Source organism: Centruroides sculpturatus, unplaced genomic scaffold (assembly GCF_000671375.1).
Source record: "Centruroides sculpturatus isolate CEXI.00-Female unplaced genomic scaffold, Cexi_2.0 scaffold595, whole genome shotgun sequence".
NCBI lineage: Eukaryota > Metazoa > Arthropoda > Arachnida > Scorpiones > Buthidae > Centruroides > Centruroides sculpturatus.
Window position 1 is genome coordinate 40,052 of NW_019384912.1, and position 17,355 is coordinate 57,406.

Genomic DNA, 17,355 nt, shown 5'->3' on the forward strand with positions numbered 1-17,355 from the left:
GCCGTTGAATAAGAAATGTTTCTTTCACAAGAAATGTATAAAATTACAGTACTGTATTAGACTTACGGTACCTAATTTACATACTGACAGACGATAGTTAGCGTAAAAATCTCCGTAGCGTGGCGCCACGCTAGACGGCGGAAATTATATATTTAATTATAACAAAGTTACAATAAGTTAATATATAATTATATATACAGTACCTAATTTATATATAATTAATATATAATTATATGTACAGTACCTAATTTATATATAATTTATATAATACTGTCCAGACGATAGAAATCTCTCCGTAGCGTGGCGCTACGGACGGCGGGAAAGTAGTTCGGCTTCCCGATGACGTTTGAGGTGTTTATAGGGAACTTTTACTATTTTTTACGGATACCGGTAGCAATTTTTTCGTAGTTTTATAGGAATCGTAACTATAGGGACCGTAATTATAGGGGGGTCGACTGTAGTTTTCTTATGTTTAATTATTTGTTACTATCAAATTTATTAATATTCAACCGTATTAATTAATTTTAAACATATGAAACTATATTATCTTTGATACTGATCAATACTATGCTAATTGTAAAAATAATTATTTAAAACAAATATCCTAAATAAAAAGGATTAATTAACATTAAAAATTTTATTTATATTAAAATTTAGTCTAAATATTTACAACCACTAAACAACTCATATTCTTCTATTGTAAATAAGAATGAGAATTTTCAGAAAGTAGATTAAATTAATATTTTACTAAATATTTTAGAATATTCTGGAAGAAAAAAGTGGTCAGAGCAAGACTTGAACCTGCAACTCCTACCTAATGTGAGGATGAGGGAGTTGAGGGCTTGAGTTTGAAAATTTGATTATAAATATTAAAATTTAATAAGAGATGGCTCCTAATGCCTCTCTCTAGTAACAAATTGTTTTAGGTATATTAAATACTTGGATTGGATGTCACGCAACAGTTGTGTTAATTCAATTAGAAACTTCAGACTAGGAGGTGTTAAAGAGTGCAAGCTGTCATCTTACCGGAAGACCCAACTTCATCTGTGTTAAGAAAAACGAAGAAAATAATCACTCTCCCAGGAGTTACTTCTGTTCTTTCGGGACACCTGGATCCCCCATCCAACGTCACTTGCCCCAGATTTTTCTTTGAAGCAAAAATGCACAAAGAGAGCTGGCCATTAAGGCCTTTAGTCAATAAGAGGTCGCACCCCCACATACTTCATTGAAAAAGCACTTGCTAGATTACTAGGTTGGCTACTTCCTTCTGCCTCCTAAGTAGTGTCCTCATCTGTCACGGCTAAAGAAAGGTTATGCGCTATGCTGGCTGGCTTGAATCCAGACACCTACACATTTTATAAAATGGATGTTGTTGCGTTGTACCCTTTGGTACTACACTTCGAGAAGGTTATGCTAGCCCAGTGTTTCTCAACCTGTAACAAATCATCACCCCCTTCAATAAAACCGTTATGTAGTATCGCCCCTTCAATAAAACCGTTACGTAGTATCCCCCCTTCACTACAAAATTTCGATACCGAGGGACAAGGCTAACACCAAATTCGTACTGCATTGAATAGACTAGTGACTAGTATAATGTTATTTGTTTAATTATTGTACAATATAACGAATAAAATATCTAATTATTCTTAATATAATGTTTTACTATATCGCCCAGAAAATTGTTTTTTGCCCCCTAAAATATAAATTGTTACTAATCGCCCTCTCAACATGGAAAAACGCCCACATGGGGGCGATATCGCCCTCGTTGAGAAACACTGTGCTAGCCAATACCTTGCTTATCAAAGAGGGCTTTACTGCACAGCAAGTTTTAGAAGTTTGTGAAGCATTACTCTTCATTGTGGAGCACAATTACTTCTGCTTCAACGGAAAGATTTACCTGCAGAAGCAGGGGGTGCCGATGGGCTCACCGCTGTCAGCTGTATTGGCAGAACTTATTATGTGAATTTGAACACAGCTTTAAATTTCCTCTCATCATAGCTTATCCCTTAATTTATTTAAGATACATAGATGATATTCTTTTGGTGTGGCAGGATACGGAAGACTCCTTCCAGATATTAGAACATCACTTATCGAAGATGTATTCCTCTATACACTTCACTTGGGAGAAGGAAGTTGGGAGAAAAATCACTTTCTTGGACTTGCACATTCACGAATCCCAGGAAGGCTTGGAATTTTCCGTTTATCACAAGTTTGGCAATATTCCACCCATAATACCAGCCACAGCCTGTCAACCAAAGCAATATGTTAATGCAGCCATAGCTCCCTTGATCAGACAGGCATTCTTACTACTGTTGACACAACATCTTATCAATATTGAACTGGAGGTTGTCCGCACAGCAGTATACGTGGCGGGATTTAGTTCTTCCAAATACATCCATGTCAAAAAGAGCATTATACAGTCTCTCTTCCCTGCCACCACATTGTGCAGACCAAGGGATTGGACAACACTCCGTCCCTCGCTCCCATACTGTGGACGCTTTATGACCCAGATCTTTAGGCAGAATGGTTTTCGTTTACCCATTGCTCCACGACCATGTCTGCAACTAATTTTGTGTAATGATAGAGATGTTACTTCCACCCTGGAAAAATCTGGTGTATGCTCCATTCCTCTACAGAATCCAATATCAGGACTATTCACCTATTATATAGGAGCAACTGTCAGAATTCTGGCTGCTCGCGTATCTGAACATCAATGTTCGGTGGCACTTGGCAATTGCGACACTGAACTTTTCAAATTAGTGATACAACACCACCACATAGCACTTTGGAATTAGATGGCAATACTCAAACACTGTGATGAAGGGAGCTTGCTATATATTTGGGAGGCCCTCCTCACAAAACTGCTCTCCCTGTGCAACTCCCCTACCCTCGACTTACCGGGCATCTGGATTAATTTATACAGGCGTTTAAAAAATCAACGATAATTCTACACTCATTTCCCGCACCTACTATGTGGTTCAAGGCACATACACGTCGGCCTCTTCATGTGCGCCTTTGTATATGTTACATGCANAAGAAAACATTCTTTTGAGTACAATAAAATAATAACATTATAATTTGACTGACAAAAGAGAGTTTTGTGTAAAGGGTAATAAAACAATTAATGGCTTATTGACATTAAGTTAGTAGAAATAGTAGTTTGTCAGTGTGAGCTGCACTTATAATCTACTCTGATCCTGAAAGATAATACCTTCCTCTAAAATTTCATACAAATCAGATATTAATCAGTGTAAGTTGAGATAATTTACAGAGAGTTTCTAAAATTTGATATGTTTATTTTTGTGTTCTTGAAAAAGTACTTTCCTCATTCCATGATTATTTTATGTCATTGGAAATTAGACAAAATGCAGAAATTAAACATATAATCATTTGCCAATCAATGCTGAGTTTCACAATTTTAGAATAGAAACTGGCTCTGTGAGTTTCACCCACCTTCTGGAGAGGGATGTATAACCTCACTTAAACTGGCATGTCAGTATTTACTGTACAGAAATGCCTGATTTCATGGTCTCCCCTGGATGGATAGACTGACATGACAGACAATCTGTGAAAATATGGTAAAGTAAGACTGTCAAAGATCATAGTGTGTGTACACTATGATTTTTTATTTAGTATCATTGACTACATTATAATTTGTCAAGATATAAATAAAAATTGCAGACCAAATAAGATATGCTTTATCATAAAATTTATACATTAAAATGGTCTTAAAACTTTCTGATTTTTCTAATTGATTCCATTTTTAATTTATATTTATAAATAATGAAAAATATCAAAATATTTGCAAATTTAATTATTGCTATTTTTTGCTATTGTTTGTAATTTTTATAAACTTTTGATTAGTGTTTCAAAAATACATCCAAAACATAATAGTAAATTTAGCAGCGGAGATAAATAAAAGAAATGCCACTCTATTACTGTGAAAATTAAACTAGACATTATAAAACTAAATGTGTTAGGTGGAAAAAAACTGCATTTGAAACACCTGTAATATGCAATAGTAAGTGGATAAATGAACATAGTGTATTCTAGTAAGTACATTGAAGGATCAAACAAAAACAATACATGGTTATTCTGTGTATAAATGTACTTTCTAGGATAGTTTTCAACTTGTGAAAAAATCTGGGGAACCTAACCCTGAGATTTTGTTGTAAGTAGGGGAGTACCTGTATATAAAATTACAAAAACAATTAGGATGCACAATGAAATAAAACTAATAAAAGTTGCTGAACCAAAATACAAAAATAAATAAACATATAGCAGTGTCATTAATGAAGAAGGATGTTTTTTTATTGTGAAATATCCAACTTACAACGTTAGAAGTTTAAGTAGCACTATACACAACTCTGGTATGTCAAGCATGAAGGAGTTGCATGGCAACATTGACACAATGAAAAAGATTCCCAGATAAATAGTGTTCTTTGGTTTCCATAACATCTTAGGAGCAAAGTTTGCAACAAAAGCAGATCAAATTTACTCTCTATTGTTTAGTTAGGTCTGTTGTACACCTATTGTGTGCAACATCTTCACAATGCTCCATAAGACAGAGGCAAAGCATTCTGACAGTTGCCCCAATATAATAGCTTTGACCCAGTTAGCATATTTTGTAAGGTAATAGCATAAACCCCAAATTTTGCAGAGAGTGTGACATTATCTCTATCATTGCAAAGGATGCTGGGCACTAGTGGCAATATGTAACCATATTTCTTGAAAACCCATCACATATGCAATGAGGACAGACTCAGATACAGACTGGCAGGTGTCACAAAAAGTAACTTTTTATGATACAATGTGAATTGCAGAAATAACATGCCTTTGACCAGGTTGACAAGATGGTTGGACCCAAAGAGTATCCAGCCATGTAAACCATTAATTTAACAAGAGAAAGCTCCTCATCCCTAAGCAGTTGGGTGGAAGAGTATAAGAAAGACCTGCATATGAACACTGTAATAACTGAATTTTTGTACCTTGGGATTGGAAAGTCATAGAAGGGATGATTTGAGGCAGTGTATCAAATTTATGAAACACAGAGAAGAAAAGCAATCCTTGCAGCCTTCTCCTTCTCTTTAGTAAATGTAATTGTCAGGAAAATGGCAGACAACAATTGTATAAAGCTTAGTAACTTTTCATTGGAGTCTTCCCATACCAGAAGTACTGTACATCATTGACATATCACAAATAAGAAGAGCATATAATATGGTGAGTGGAGATCTGAAAATTTTTAACTCTACAGTCCTCATAATTAATTCAGCCAAAATAGCTGAGAGGTGCAAGTCCAGAGGCACTTCCTGCTTTTGTAAATAAATGTTACCATTAAAACAAAAATAATTGTTTTCTGTAATTAGTAAAAGTGCCTCCCTCAATTCCAGTATCTGTGATATAGAATAACTATTCTCAATCAGTAATGGTTTGTAAATATGACTGCTTCAAAATGAGGAACTAAAGGGTATAGGGAAACCAAATCAATTTTGCAAAAATGGTATAATTTAGGAGATATAGCTGCAATACTACTAGTTTTAAAGGACTTTATCTCAAGAGTAAAAGACACAATGAAATTGGAGCTAGGAACAAGTGCAGTGATTTTTCTAGCAAGTGCTTTTTCTAAGAAATACATTGGATGGAAGTGCTTTTTTACCAAAGGATGGAGCAGCCAGACAGATTTGTGCATTTTCACTTCAAAAAATAGCTGGAATGTGCCACATACAGCAATGGATCAAGCGGCCCAGATAATACTGATGCTACTCCCAGCACAGCAATAACTTTTTTCGATTTTCTCAAAACAGAAGGGGGTGGATCTTCTTTTACTAATACTGATCCAGACTGCAGTGGAACTCATTAGCCTAACATAGGAAATCATCATTTTTGCAAAACAAACTTTTTGTCTTTGTCCAAGACTAAAAGTCTTAAATTTAAATTGTTCAAGTATTGTGCAATAAATTTTTTTCTTTTCTGGATGAAGTAGTAGTGCACAGACACTGTGCATCAGATATCTTTGTGAAGGCAGATATCTCAGCTGGGAACATGCCTCCACTGCTGACAATTTCTAGTTACTGCAAAGGTAGGCAGAATTAACAGACTTAGATCTATCTTTTGCTTTGGAATGAATTTCAGGCCATGCTTTAGCAAAGGATGTACTGTTTCTGGAACTACTTCACCTGAGTGATTGTAGTATGAGATCTTTACTGGAGATCTGCAAAAAAAATTTCTTTACCTTTTATGTTCCATTTTTCAAATAGTAGCATACTGTTCTCTGTGAATGATATTGCTTGAAGAGGATAGTTATATACTGTCAAAAGTACTTGTGTAAATAAATCTTTTCTGTAACACCAATAGATAGTTGTGTGATTAATTTTGTAACATTATTTGGTGTCTAGTGTTTTTACATTTTATAAATAATTTTTTGCTAACAACAAAAATTCACAAATTTAATACTTTCTTGTTTGACACATTCTTCACCATCATAACGTTTCCTAATAGATCTAATCATGGAGATTAAGATCATTTAACAGAAATTTACTCTTAGATAAATCTATGTCTGATCCACTATATTAACTCTTACTTCTTTGTCACTATTTCTTTTTAACAATAACTTTAGTAAGTATAAGCAGTGAATCACTCATAAGAGGTTTTTATTTTTCTTACAATTGATTCATAAGCTTATATAGCGCAGATATCCTGAATCGTCATATAGTGTAATACAATAAAGTATTAAATGGAATACTATTAAGAATACATTTTAAAAAATTTGCATTTTCACTTATATTATAAGGCTTTTCAAGTGAAAAAAATAAATAATAGAAATAAAAGTAAAAATACTTATTTTATTTATTTATTCTTTTTCTTGTTGAACCATTGCTAGTTTATTTAAATGTATTTAAATTTTTGTGTTCTAACTTTTTATTTTTGTTTTTTAATACTATTTGAAATAAACTTTGTAATAAAAATGGAAGTATTTGTGTTTTTGCAAATTTTTCTGTTTTATGTGCTTTCTTAATGGCATTCTGTTATACTTTAGTGCATTGTTTACATATTTTATATATTTAATCTTATTTAAGTTATTTTAATTTATTATACTTTTGTTGTTGTTATGAATATTTTTTAATATTTTAAAGTAAAAAAAATGTATTAATTTTTATAAATAATTATATGCTAAGTGCCATGTTTATTTCTACCTCTGACTTAAAATAAATTTTTTTGGACGTGAACAGTAATGCTTGAAAATGCTTTGAAACAGTTTTTAAGTATGAATTTACTTCCAATAAGTAATTTTGTTGTACAGATTTGATTTCTTTTGATATATGAAAGGATTACTCATTTCTCTAAATGTTGTTTATTGTTTTCTCTGATTATTAAAATATCACTGAGAATAAACTGTTACATCTTTAACCTCTTGTACTAATTTGTTCATCTCTTTTGAACAATTCCAATAACATTTCATAAAGTAATATAATTATATCAAAATAGATTTTTCAACACTGATGTTAAGTATATTTACTGCAAATGAAAACACTCAATATTTAAAATTTGACAAGTGAATGAATTGTTTGAATTAAAGATAAATTTTTTTAAATTATGATTTAATGGAACATGTTTGATCATAGTATAAATTGTAGGTCATTCCAAGAAAGAAAAGCAAAAGCAACATTTAAATAAGTCTAAAAATTCTACATGATTAATATATATTTTTTCTATACCAGAGATCTATTTTGAGAGAAATGTAAGAATTTTAACTAGAAATGAATATAAAAATCTTGAGAAGGATGTAAAGTTTAAATAATTAATTGTGGAAAGTACTTGTAAATTTTACAGTTTAATAAACTAATTGTCTGATAAATGGAATTAATACACAAATAGATTTTTTCTAAATTTAAAAGAAAATCATTTCTTAAGAATGAACAAGTTTTCTTCCTATTAAATTGTAAAATATAACAGGTATTTCCGCAANAAATAAATAAACCTTGATTGAAATGGCTATTAATTAAGATCATTGAAATTTAAAAGCCTTTTTTGTAAACACGAAAAATTGGCATGCATGCACTTTAACATGCATAACTAATTGGCACGTGCACCTTAACATGCATAGATAATTGGCGCGTGCACCTTAACATGCGTAGATAATTGGCTTTTATGTTAAGGCGCACATGTTAAGGCATGTTAAGGCGCACATGCGCCAATTTTTCGCATTTACAAAAAAGGCTTTTAAATTTCAATGATCTTAATTAATAGCCATTTTAATTGGTGTTTATTTATTTTAAGACGCATGCGTGCCAATTTTTAAATGTTTTTAATTCTAAAATTTAAATCTTATTTACTTTAATAGTTATGTTCCAAAAATGGATAATATTGTTAATGCTTAAATTTAAATGTTCTGTTCGAATTCTCTTTTCCATTTTGAATTGCCTGAGGATGACGTACATATTTACGTTGAAAGCGCTTGCAAGATTAAAATATTCCTTTTAATTCTCTTTAATGCCTCCTAGTCTGAAGTTTCTAATTGAATTAACAAATTGTTTAGTAATTAATTAAATATAATTATGGAACAGTAGCCCAATATGATCCAATAGTTGTTTGGCTTTACTTATAATAATGCTCTACATTTGGAGTGAATTTTAGATACATGCATAAGATGATTTAATTCATAATCAGTTTTGGTTTTTTGAAATTACGTAAAATGAGATTGTATATAACAAGGGATAATGTATAGAATATTATCAAAATGTATTTACATAGTTAGAATAACATTCTTATCTACACAACAAATTTTTAATTTTTTACTTTTAGAAATGATTGACTGAACTTACTCACTATTCTACATAATAACCATTAGTTAAACAAATTACAAATTATTTATTTAGTTGCAAGTGAAAAATTATCATCATCACATTTAAAGTAATTTAAATAGATAACAAATGATTGGAATGAATAAAACAGGATTAGTGAGTTATTTTGTTAGATCTGTAATACTAATACTTTTGTTTATATTAAATAGAAGATAAAATTACTTTGTAACTGGAAAAGCAATTTTATTAGATAATTTAGCAATTAGAAATCACATTATTATAATTGTTATAATTTGTTTATTTTTGCTTGTTTTTATTATGAATTTGTATCTTTCAAATGATTGATTGGTAAAATAATAATTAAAATATTTTGTAAATTTTAAATTTTATAGTAAAAAAATAAAATAACTGATTAAATTATCCAAGAAGTATATCTTACCATATATATATATATATATCATTATTGAGATATGTTTTTAACCAGTCAAAATTTAAGTAAAAAATTTATTATTATAAATTATCTGTTCTTGTTAAAGTTTGTTTATTTATTTCTTTAAGTATACTGGTACAACCATGATGCAGGGAGAAAACATACAAAAATTACACAAGATCATACAACACATCTGTTAATTAAAAAACAAATACACACAACTTATAATTAAAACACAAAGGTAAATTCAATCTTAAACCTAAAAGTGGAAGAACTATGAAAAAGAAAAAATTATAAAAAAAAACTAGGCAATATCTTACCCAGAAAGCAAAAAAAAAAATCAGATTGGTCTCTTATCCACAAATTGGATAGTCTCCCAAATAACCAAAGCTAATCACTGGTTAAATAACGTGCAAACCATGCCCTAGGATGCGATTAACATAAAAATACTAACAGCTTTTCACTATTGACCTTGAAAAATGAATCAGTATCACAGATTACTTTCACAAAATTATTAAACAGAAAGGAAGTAACACCAAAACTCTCCTCATGTAATTTTGATAAAAAGGCACAAACTGTAGTCACTTGATATGCATTCAATGATGAATCAACATATGCAAATGTCCCTTCTAGAAAGTGGAAAAAAATCAGATTAGTCTCTTATTCATGAATCAGATAATTTTCCTGTTTTTGTTAAAGTTAAGTTGTAAAGTACTATTTTATTTTTCCGACTTTTCCAACGATTATCGACACGACTGTGTGCCAGAAATAGCCGTTCCCTAACGGGTACTTTACGCGGATTCGCGTTAGTGTGCCAGGCCTGGACTTTAAGTGTGCACCGAATTAAATAATGACCAAGTTTGTCAATAACAAATCAAATATTTAATAAATAATTCTAATAATAAACTATATATAAAATTTAGTAAAAATCAAACAACAATTTNTAAAATAATAATTAAAATATTTTGTAAATTTTAAATTTTATAGTAAAAAAATAAAATAACTGATTAAATTATCCAAGAAGTATATCTTACCATATATATATATATATATATATCATTATTGAGATATGTTTTTAACCAGTCAAAATTTAAGTAAAAAATTTATTATTATAAATTATCTGTTCTTGTTAAAGTTTGTTTATTTATTTCTTTAAGTATACTGGTACAACCATGATGCAGGGAGAAAACATACAAAAATTACACAAGATCATACAACACATCTGTTAATTAAAAAACAAATACACACAACTTATAATTAAAACACAAAGGTAAATTCAATCTTAAACCTAAAAGTGGAAGAACTATGAAAAAGAAAAAATTATAAAAAAAAACTAGGCAATATCTTACCCAGAAAGCAAAAAAAAAAAAATCAGATTGGTCTCTTATCCACAAATTGGATAGTCTCCCAAATAACCAAAGCTAATCACTGGTTAAATAACGTGCAAACCATGCCCTAGGATGCGATTAACATAAAAATACTAACAGCTTTTCACTATTGACCTTGAAAAATGAATCAGTATCACAGATTACTTTCACAAAATTATTAAACAGAAAGGAAGTAACACCAAAACTCTCCTCATGTAATTTTGATAAAAAGGCACAAACTGTAGTCACTTGATATGCATTCAATGATGAATCAACATATGCAAATGTCCCTTCTAGAAAGTGGAAAAAAATCAGATTAGTCTCTTATTCATGAATCAGATAATTTTCCTGTTTTTGTTAAAGTTAAGTTGTAAAGTACTATTTTATTTTTCCGACTTTTCCAACGATTATCGACACGACTGTGTGCCAGAAATAGCCGTTCCCTAACGGGTACTTTACGCGGATTCGCGTTAGTGTGCCAGGCCTGGACTTTAAGTGTGCACCGAATTAAATAATGACCAAATTTGTCAATANTTAAAATATCACTGAGAGTAAACTGTTACATCTTTAACCTCTTGTACTAATTTGTTCATCTCTTTTGAACAATTCCAATAACATTTCATAAAGTAATATAATTATATCAAAATAGATTTTTCAACACTGATGTTAAGTATATTTACTGCAAATGAAAACACTCAATATTTAAAATTTGACAAGTGAATGAATTGTTTGAATTAAAGATAAATTTTTTTAAATTATGATTTAATGGAACATGTTTGATCATAGTATAAATTGTAGGTCATTCCAAGAAAGAAAAGCAAAAGCAACATTTAAATAAGTCTAAAAATTCTACATGATTAATATATATTTTTTCTATACCAGAGATCTATTTTGAGAGAAATGTAAGAATTTTAACTAGAAATGAATATAAAAATCTTGAGAAGGATGTAAAGTTTAAATAATTAATTGTGGAAAGTACTTGTAAATTTTACAGTTTAATAAACTAATTGTCTGATAAATGGAATTAATACACAAATAGATTTTTTCTAAATTTAAAAGAAAATCATTTCTTAAGAATGAACAAGTTTTCTTCCTATTAAATTGTAAAATATAACAGGTATTTCCGCAATTAATATTTAATTTGATATTTTATGGAAATTTTATTATACTTCTAATACATGCAAACATATAAGCACATTTTTGAGCATACTCTTCAAGAAAGTATTACATAAAAAAATAAATTTTTAGAAATATTTATTGTAATTTTTATAATAAATTATTTCAATTAAATATAACATTTGCCATGCTTTTTCCATTAATTATGGTTGTTGAATTAATATATTATCTTAAATATTTATTATTTTCTAGGAATGGGCAAAGAAGTTGAAAATCTAATAATGGAAAACAATGAACTTTTAGCAACCAAGTAAGAGTGAGGTTTGATTTACATTTTGGTTTGGTTTAATCTATATTAACTCTGTAATAGTTGTTAATTTATTGTGCATGAATGAGTTCAGATCTATTTACCCACAGGAATGCTTTGAATATAGTGAAAGATGATCTAATAGCTAAAGTTGATGAACTAACAAGGTGAGTGTTAAAAGATACTAACATGATTTGAAAAATTATAAAAATATCAAATGCCCAAAATAATATTTTCATTACTTTTTCTAAAAATGTTTATAATCAAAAAATGCATTTAGACTTGTAAAAATGTCTTCTTGGGTCTAATTATGTACTAATTTAATTGTTTTAATATTGAAAAACAGCAAACTTGTCTGATACAAATATTTAATTTAATCATAAATTATCAATAATAATTATTTTTATTTCAGTTGATATGACTAGCAATTTGAATAGAGAAGAAAAATTTAATTATTTTATTAATATTTTAGATAAACTTAGATTTGTATTAATTAAATTAAATTATTATTTAAATCAAATTTTATTAATTTAAAAAATATAAATATTTACTTTAAAGAATTGTTTATCAACTAAAAAGTTGATAAATTATTCTTTAAAAGTAATAAAAATAAGCAATTTTTGTGAAAATTCAATTGTATAATTAAAAGTTATAATAAATAATCTATTGTTAAAATTTTAAAATTATGAAAAAAACATATAAAAACACAAAGATTTAAATACTATAACACAATGATGAACAACCCATGGCCTTTGAGGTCCTAACATGGAGTCTCCAGGACTTTGGCAAGATAATTTTATTTTCCTGCTTTTTTGTCTCATGCCATTATTCAACCCTAATTAAGCTGATATTCATCATGAAGAACTTTCTTGACCAGTAAAAAGATGAGAATAAATATTTAGAATGATAAGAATAATGTAAGAATAAATATATTTGTTTGCTGCAATAAAAAACTTCATTTATTTTAAAACAGGACTTGATTAAATATTCAATTTATATATTTTTAGATTTTTACATACATGCATTTTGCTACATTGTGTTATAATAATATAAACAGTATAAATCATTATTGATAAGTTTAATTTTTAAACCTGTTATTATCCTCAAAGCTTAATGATTGACAGATTAGATTGAGCTATATTACTGCTGCTATTAATAATTAAATAATAAGTAATTTGGCTTAGAGGTAGGTGTTAGGTGCTGTCTCTTATTAAATTTAATAATTATAAATAAATTATTATTTATTCATTAATTTAGAAGGTTTTGGATGAAAAGCAATATATCTGCAAGGTAAATGGGAGTTGTGGGTTTAAGTCCCACTTCAGACTGATTCTTTTCTTCTTTTCATCTAAATTAATTAATAAATATTAATTTAATTATAATTATTAAAATTTAATAAGAGATGGCTCCTAATGCCTCTCTCTAGTAACAAATTGTTTTAGGTATATTAAATACTTGGATTGGATGTCACGCAACAGTTGTGTTAATTCAATTAGAAACTTCAGACTAGGAGGTGTTAAAGAGTGCAAGCTGTCATCTTACCGGAAGACCCAACTTCATCTGTGTTAAGAAAAACGAAGAAAATAATCACTCTCCCAGGAGTTACTTCTGTTCTTTCGGGACACCTGGATCCCCATCCAACGTCACNGGAATGCTTTGAATATAGTGAAAGATGATCTAATAGCTAAAGTTGATGAACTAACAAGGTGAGTGTTAAAAGATACTAACATGATTTGAAAAATTATAAAAATATCAAATGCCCAAAATAATATTTTCATTACTTTTTCTAAAAATGTTTATAATCAAAAAATGCATTTAGACTTGTAAAAATGTCTTCTTGGGTCTAATTATGTACTAATTTAATTGTTTTAATATTGAAAAACAGCAAACTTGTCTGATACAAATATTTAATTTAATCATAAATTATCAATAATAATTATTTTTATTTCAGTTGATATGACTAGCAATTTGAATAGAGAAGAAAAATTTAATTATTTTATTAATATTTTAGATAAACTTAGATTTGTATTAATTAAATTAAATTATTATTTAAATCAAATTTTATTAATTTAAAAAATATAAATATTTACTTTAAAGAATTGTTTATCAACTAAAAAGTTGATAAATTATTCTTTAAAAGTAATAAAAATAAGCAATTTTTGTGAAAATTCAATTGTATAATTAAAAGTTATAATAAATAATCTATTGTTAAAATTTTAAAATTATGAAAAAAACATATAAAAACACAAAGATTTAAATACTATAACACAATGATGAACAACCCATGGCCTTTGAGGTCCTAACATGGAGTCTCCAGGACTTTGGCAAGATAATTTTATTTTCCTGCTTTTTTGTCTCATGCCATTATTCAACCCTAATTAAGCTGATATTCATCATGAAGAACTTTCTTGACCAGTAAAAAGATGAGAATAAATATTTAGAATGATAAGAATAATGTAAGAATAAATATATTTGTTTGCTGCAATAAAAAACTTCATTTATTTTAAAACAGGACTTGATTAAATATTCAATTTATATATTTTTAGATTTTTACATACATGCATTTTGCTACATTGTGTTATAATAATATAAACAGTATAAATCATTATTGATAAGTTTAATTTTTAAACCTGTTATTATCCTCAAAGCTTAATGATTGACAGATTAGATTGAGCTATATTACTGCTGCTATTAATAATTAAATAATAAGTAATTTGGCTTAGAGGTAGGTGTTAGGTGCTGTCTCTTATTAAATTTAATAATTATAAATAAATTATTATTTATTCATTAATTTAGAAGGTTTTGGATGAAAAGCAATATATCTGCAAGGTAAATGGGAGTTGTGGGTTTAAGTCCCACTTCAGACTGATTCTTTTCTTCTTTTCATCTAAATTAATTAATAAATATTAATTTAATTATAATTATTAAAATTTAATAAGAGATGGCTCCTAATGCCTCTCTCTAGTAACAAATTGTTTTAGGTATATTAAATACTTGGATTGGATGTCACGCAACAGTTGTGTTAATTCAATTAGAAACTTCAGACTAGGAGGTGTTAAAGAGTGCAAGCTGTCATCTTACCGGAAGACCCAACTTCATCTGTGTTAAGAAAAACGAAGAAAATAATCACTCTCCCAGGAGTTACTTCTGTTCTTTCGGGACACCTGGATCCCCATCCAACGTCACTTGCCCCAGACTTTTCTTTGAAGCAAAAATGCACAAAGAGAGCTGGCCATTAAGGCCTTTAGTCAATAAGAGGTCGCACCCCCACATACTTCATTGAAAAAGCACTTGCTAGATTACTAGGTTGGCTACTTCCTTCTGCCTCCTAAGTAGTGTCCTCATCTGTCACGGCTAAAGAAAGGTTATGCGCTATGCTGGCTGGCTTGAATCCAGACACCTACACATTTTATAAAATGGATGTTGTTGCGTTGTACCCTTTGGTACTACACTTCGAGAAGGTTATGCTAGCCCAGTGTTTCTCAACCTGTAACAAATCATCACCCCCTTCAATAAAACCGTTATGTAGTATCGCCCCTTCAATAAAACCGTTACGTAGTATCCCCCCTTCACTACAAAATTTCGATACCGAGGGACAAGGCTAACACCAAATTCGTACTGCATTGAATAGACTAGTGACTAGTATAATGTTATTTGTTTAATTATTGTACAATATAACGAATAAAATATCTAATTATTCTTAATATAATGTTTTACTATATCGCCCAGAAAATTGTTTTTTGCCCCCTAAAATATAAATTGTTACTAATCGCCCTCTCAACATGGAAAAACGCCCACATGGGGGCGATATCGCCCTCGTTGAGAAACACTGGTCTAGCCAATACCTTGCTTATCAAAGAGGGCTTTACTGCACAGCAAGTTTTAGAAGTTTGTGAAGCATTACTCTTCATTGTGGAGCACAATTACTTCTGCTTCAACGGAAAGATTTACCTGCAGAAGCAGGGGGTGCCAATGGGCTCACCGCTGTCAGCTGTATTGGCAGAACTTATTATGTGAATTTGAACACAGCTTTAAATTTCCTCTCATCATAGCTTATCCCTTAATTTATTTAAGATACATAGATGATATTCTTTTGGTGTGGCAGGATACGGAAGACTCCTTCCAGATATTAGAACATCACTTATCGAAGATGTATTCCTCTATACACTTCACTTGGGAGAAGGAAGTTGGGAGAAAAATCACTTTCTTGGACTTGCACATTCACGAATCCCAGGAAGGCTTGGAATTTTCCGTTTATCACAAGTTTGGCAATATTCCACCCATAATACCAGCCACAGCCTGTCAACCAAAGCAATATGTTAATGCAGCCATAGCTCCCTTGATCAGACAGGCATTCTTACTACTGTTGACACAACATCTTATCAATATTGAACTGGAGGTTGTCCGCACAGCAGTATACGTGGCGGGATTTAGTTCTTCCAAATACATCCATGTCAAAAAGAGCATTATACAGTCTCTCTTCCCTGCCACCACATTGTGCAGACCAAGGGATTGGACAACACTCCGTCCCTCGCTCCCATACTGTGGACGCTTTATGACCCAGATCTTTAGGCAGAATGGTTTTCGTTTACCCATTGCTCCACGACCATGTCTGCAACTAATTTTGTGTAATGATAGAGATGTTACTTCCACCCTGGAAAAATCTGGTGTATGCTCCATTCCTCTACAGAATCCAATATCAGGACTATTCACCTATTATATAGGAGCAACTGTCAGAATTCTGGCTGCTCGCGTATCTGAACATCAATGTTCGGTGGCACTTGGCAATTGCGACACTGAACTTTTCAAATTAGTGATACAACACCACCACATAGCACTTTGGAATTAGATGGCAATACTCAAACACTGTGATGAAGGGAGCTTGCTATATATTTGGGAGGCCCTCCTCACAAAACTGCTCTCCCTGTGCAACTCCCCTACCCTCGACTTACCGGGCATCTGGATTAATTTATACAGGCGTTTAAAAAATCAACGATAATTCTACACTCATTTCCCGCACCTACTATGTGGTTCAAGGCACATACACGTCGGCCTCTTCATGTGCGCCTTTGTATATGTTACATGCATTTTATGTATTTTAAATTATGTCCTGCGATTTTATATTTAAATTTTAATGTAAACTTGCACTTATGGCTCTATTCCGATCGGCTTATATGTTATCTTTGTTAAGGCGCATGCGTGCCATTTTTATACGTGTTTACAAAATGTTTTAATTTAAAATCTAAAATTTACTTGTTCTTAATAGCTATTCTAATTGGCTCTTATGTTATGCATGTTAAGATGATGCAAACCAATTTCTCACATTTACAAAAA

General features: G+C 30.3%; 2 protein-coding genes across 10 annotated transcripts in view; both read left to right on the plus strand.

Annotated features, from left to right (window-relative positions):
- The window catches only part of LOC111631677 (C-Jun-amino-terminal kinase-interacting protein 4-like), a 93,921-nt gene that overhangs the window by 10,362 nt on the left and 66,204 nt on the right, over nt 1–17,355 (plus strand). For 4 of the 9 annotated variants that reach the window (XM_023375980.1, XM_023375976.1, XM_023375979.1 and 1 more), the window contains 2 exons: nt 11,967–12,024; nt 13,671–13,727. In XM_023375980.1, the coding sequence (XP_023231748.1) occupies nt 11,967–12,024; nt 13,671–13,727 (115 nt within the window). Of the gene's footprint in view, nt 1–11,966; nt 12,025–12,131; nt 12,189–13,670; nt 13,728–17,355 lie in introns of all 9 variants that reach the window. The other 5 variants (XM_023375981.1, XM_023375977.1, XM_023375984.1 and 2 more) reach the window with 2 other exon arrangements.
- Nucleotides 1,685–3,016, plus strand: LOC111631679. Its single transcript, XM_023375985.1, has 2 exons — nt 1,685–1,924; nt 2,031–3,016. Exons 1-2 carry the CDS (start codon nt 1,745–1,747, stop codon nt 2,793–2,795), a joined length of 945 nt encoding a protein of 314 aa, XP_023231753.1. The 5' UTR covers nt 1,685–1,744; the 3' UTR covers nt 2,796–3,016.

Bases quoted from the DNA above. Each gene is read 5' to 3' on its own strand.
- LOC111631679 (XM_023375985.1), top strand. From the start codon at position 1,745: ATGGGGGCGATATCGCCCTCGTTGAGAAACACTGTGCTAGCCAATACC. The intron at 1,925-2,030 runs TCACCGCTGTCA...AGATACATAGAT, and splicing joins AGCAGGGGGTGCCGATGGGC to GATATTCTTTTGGTGTGGCA.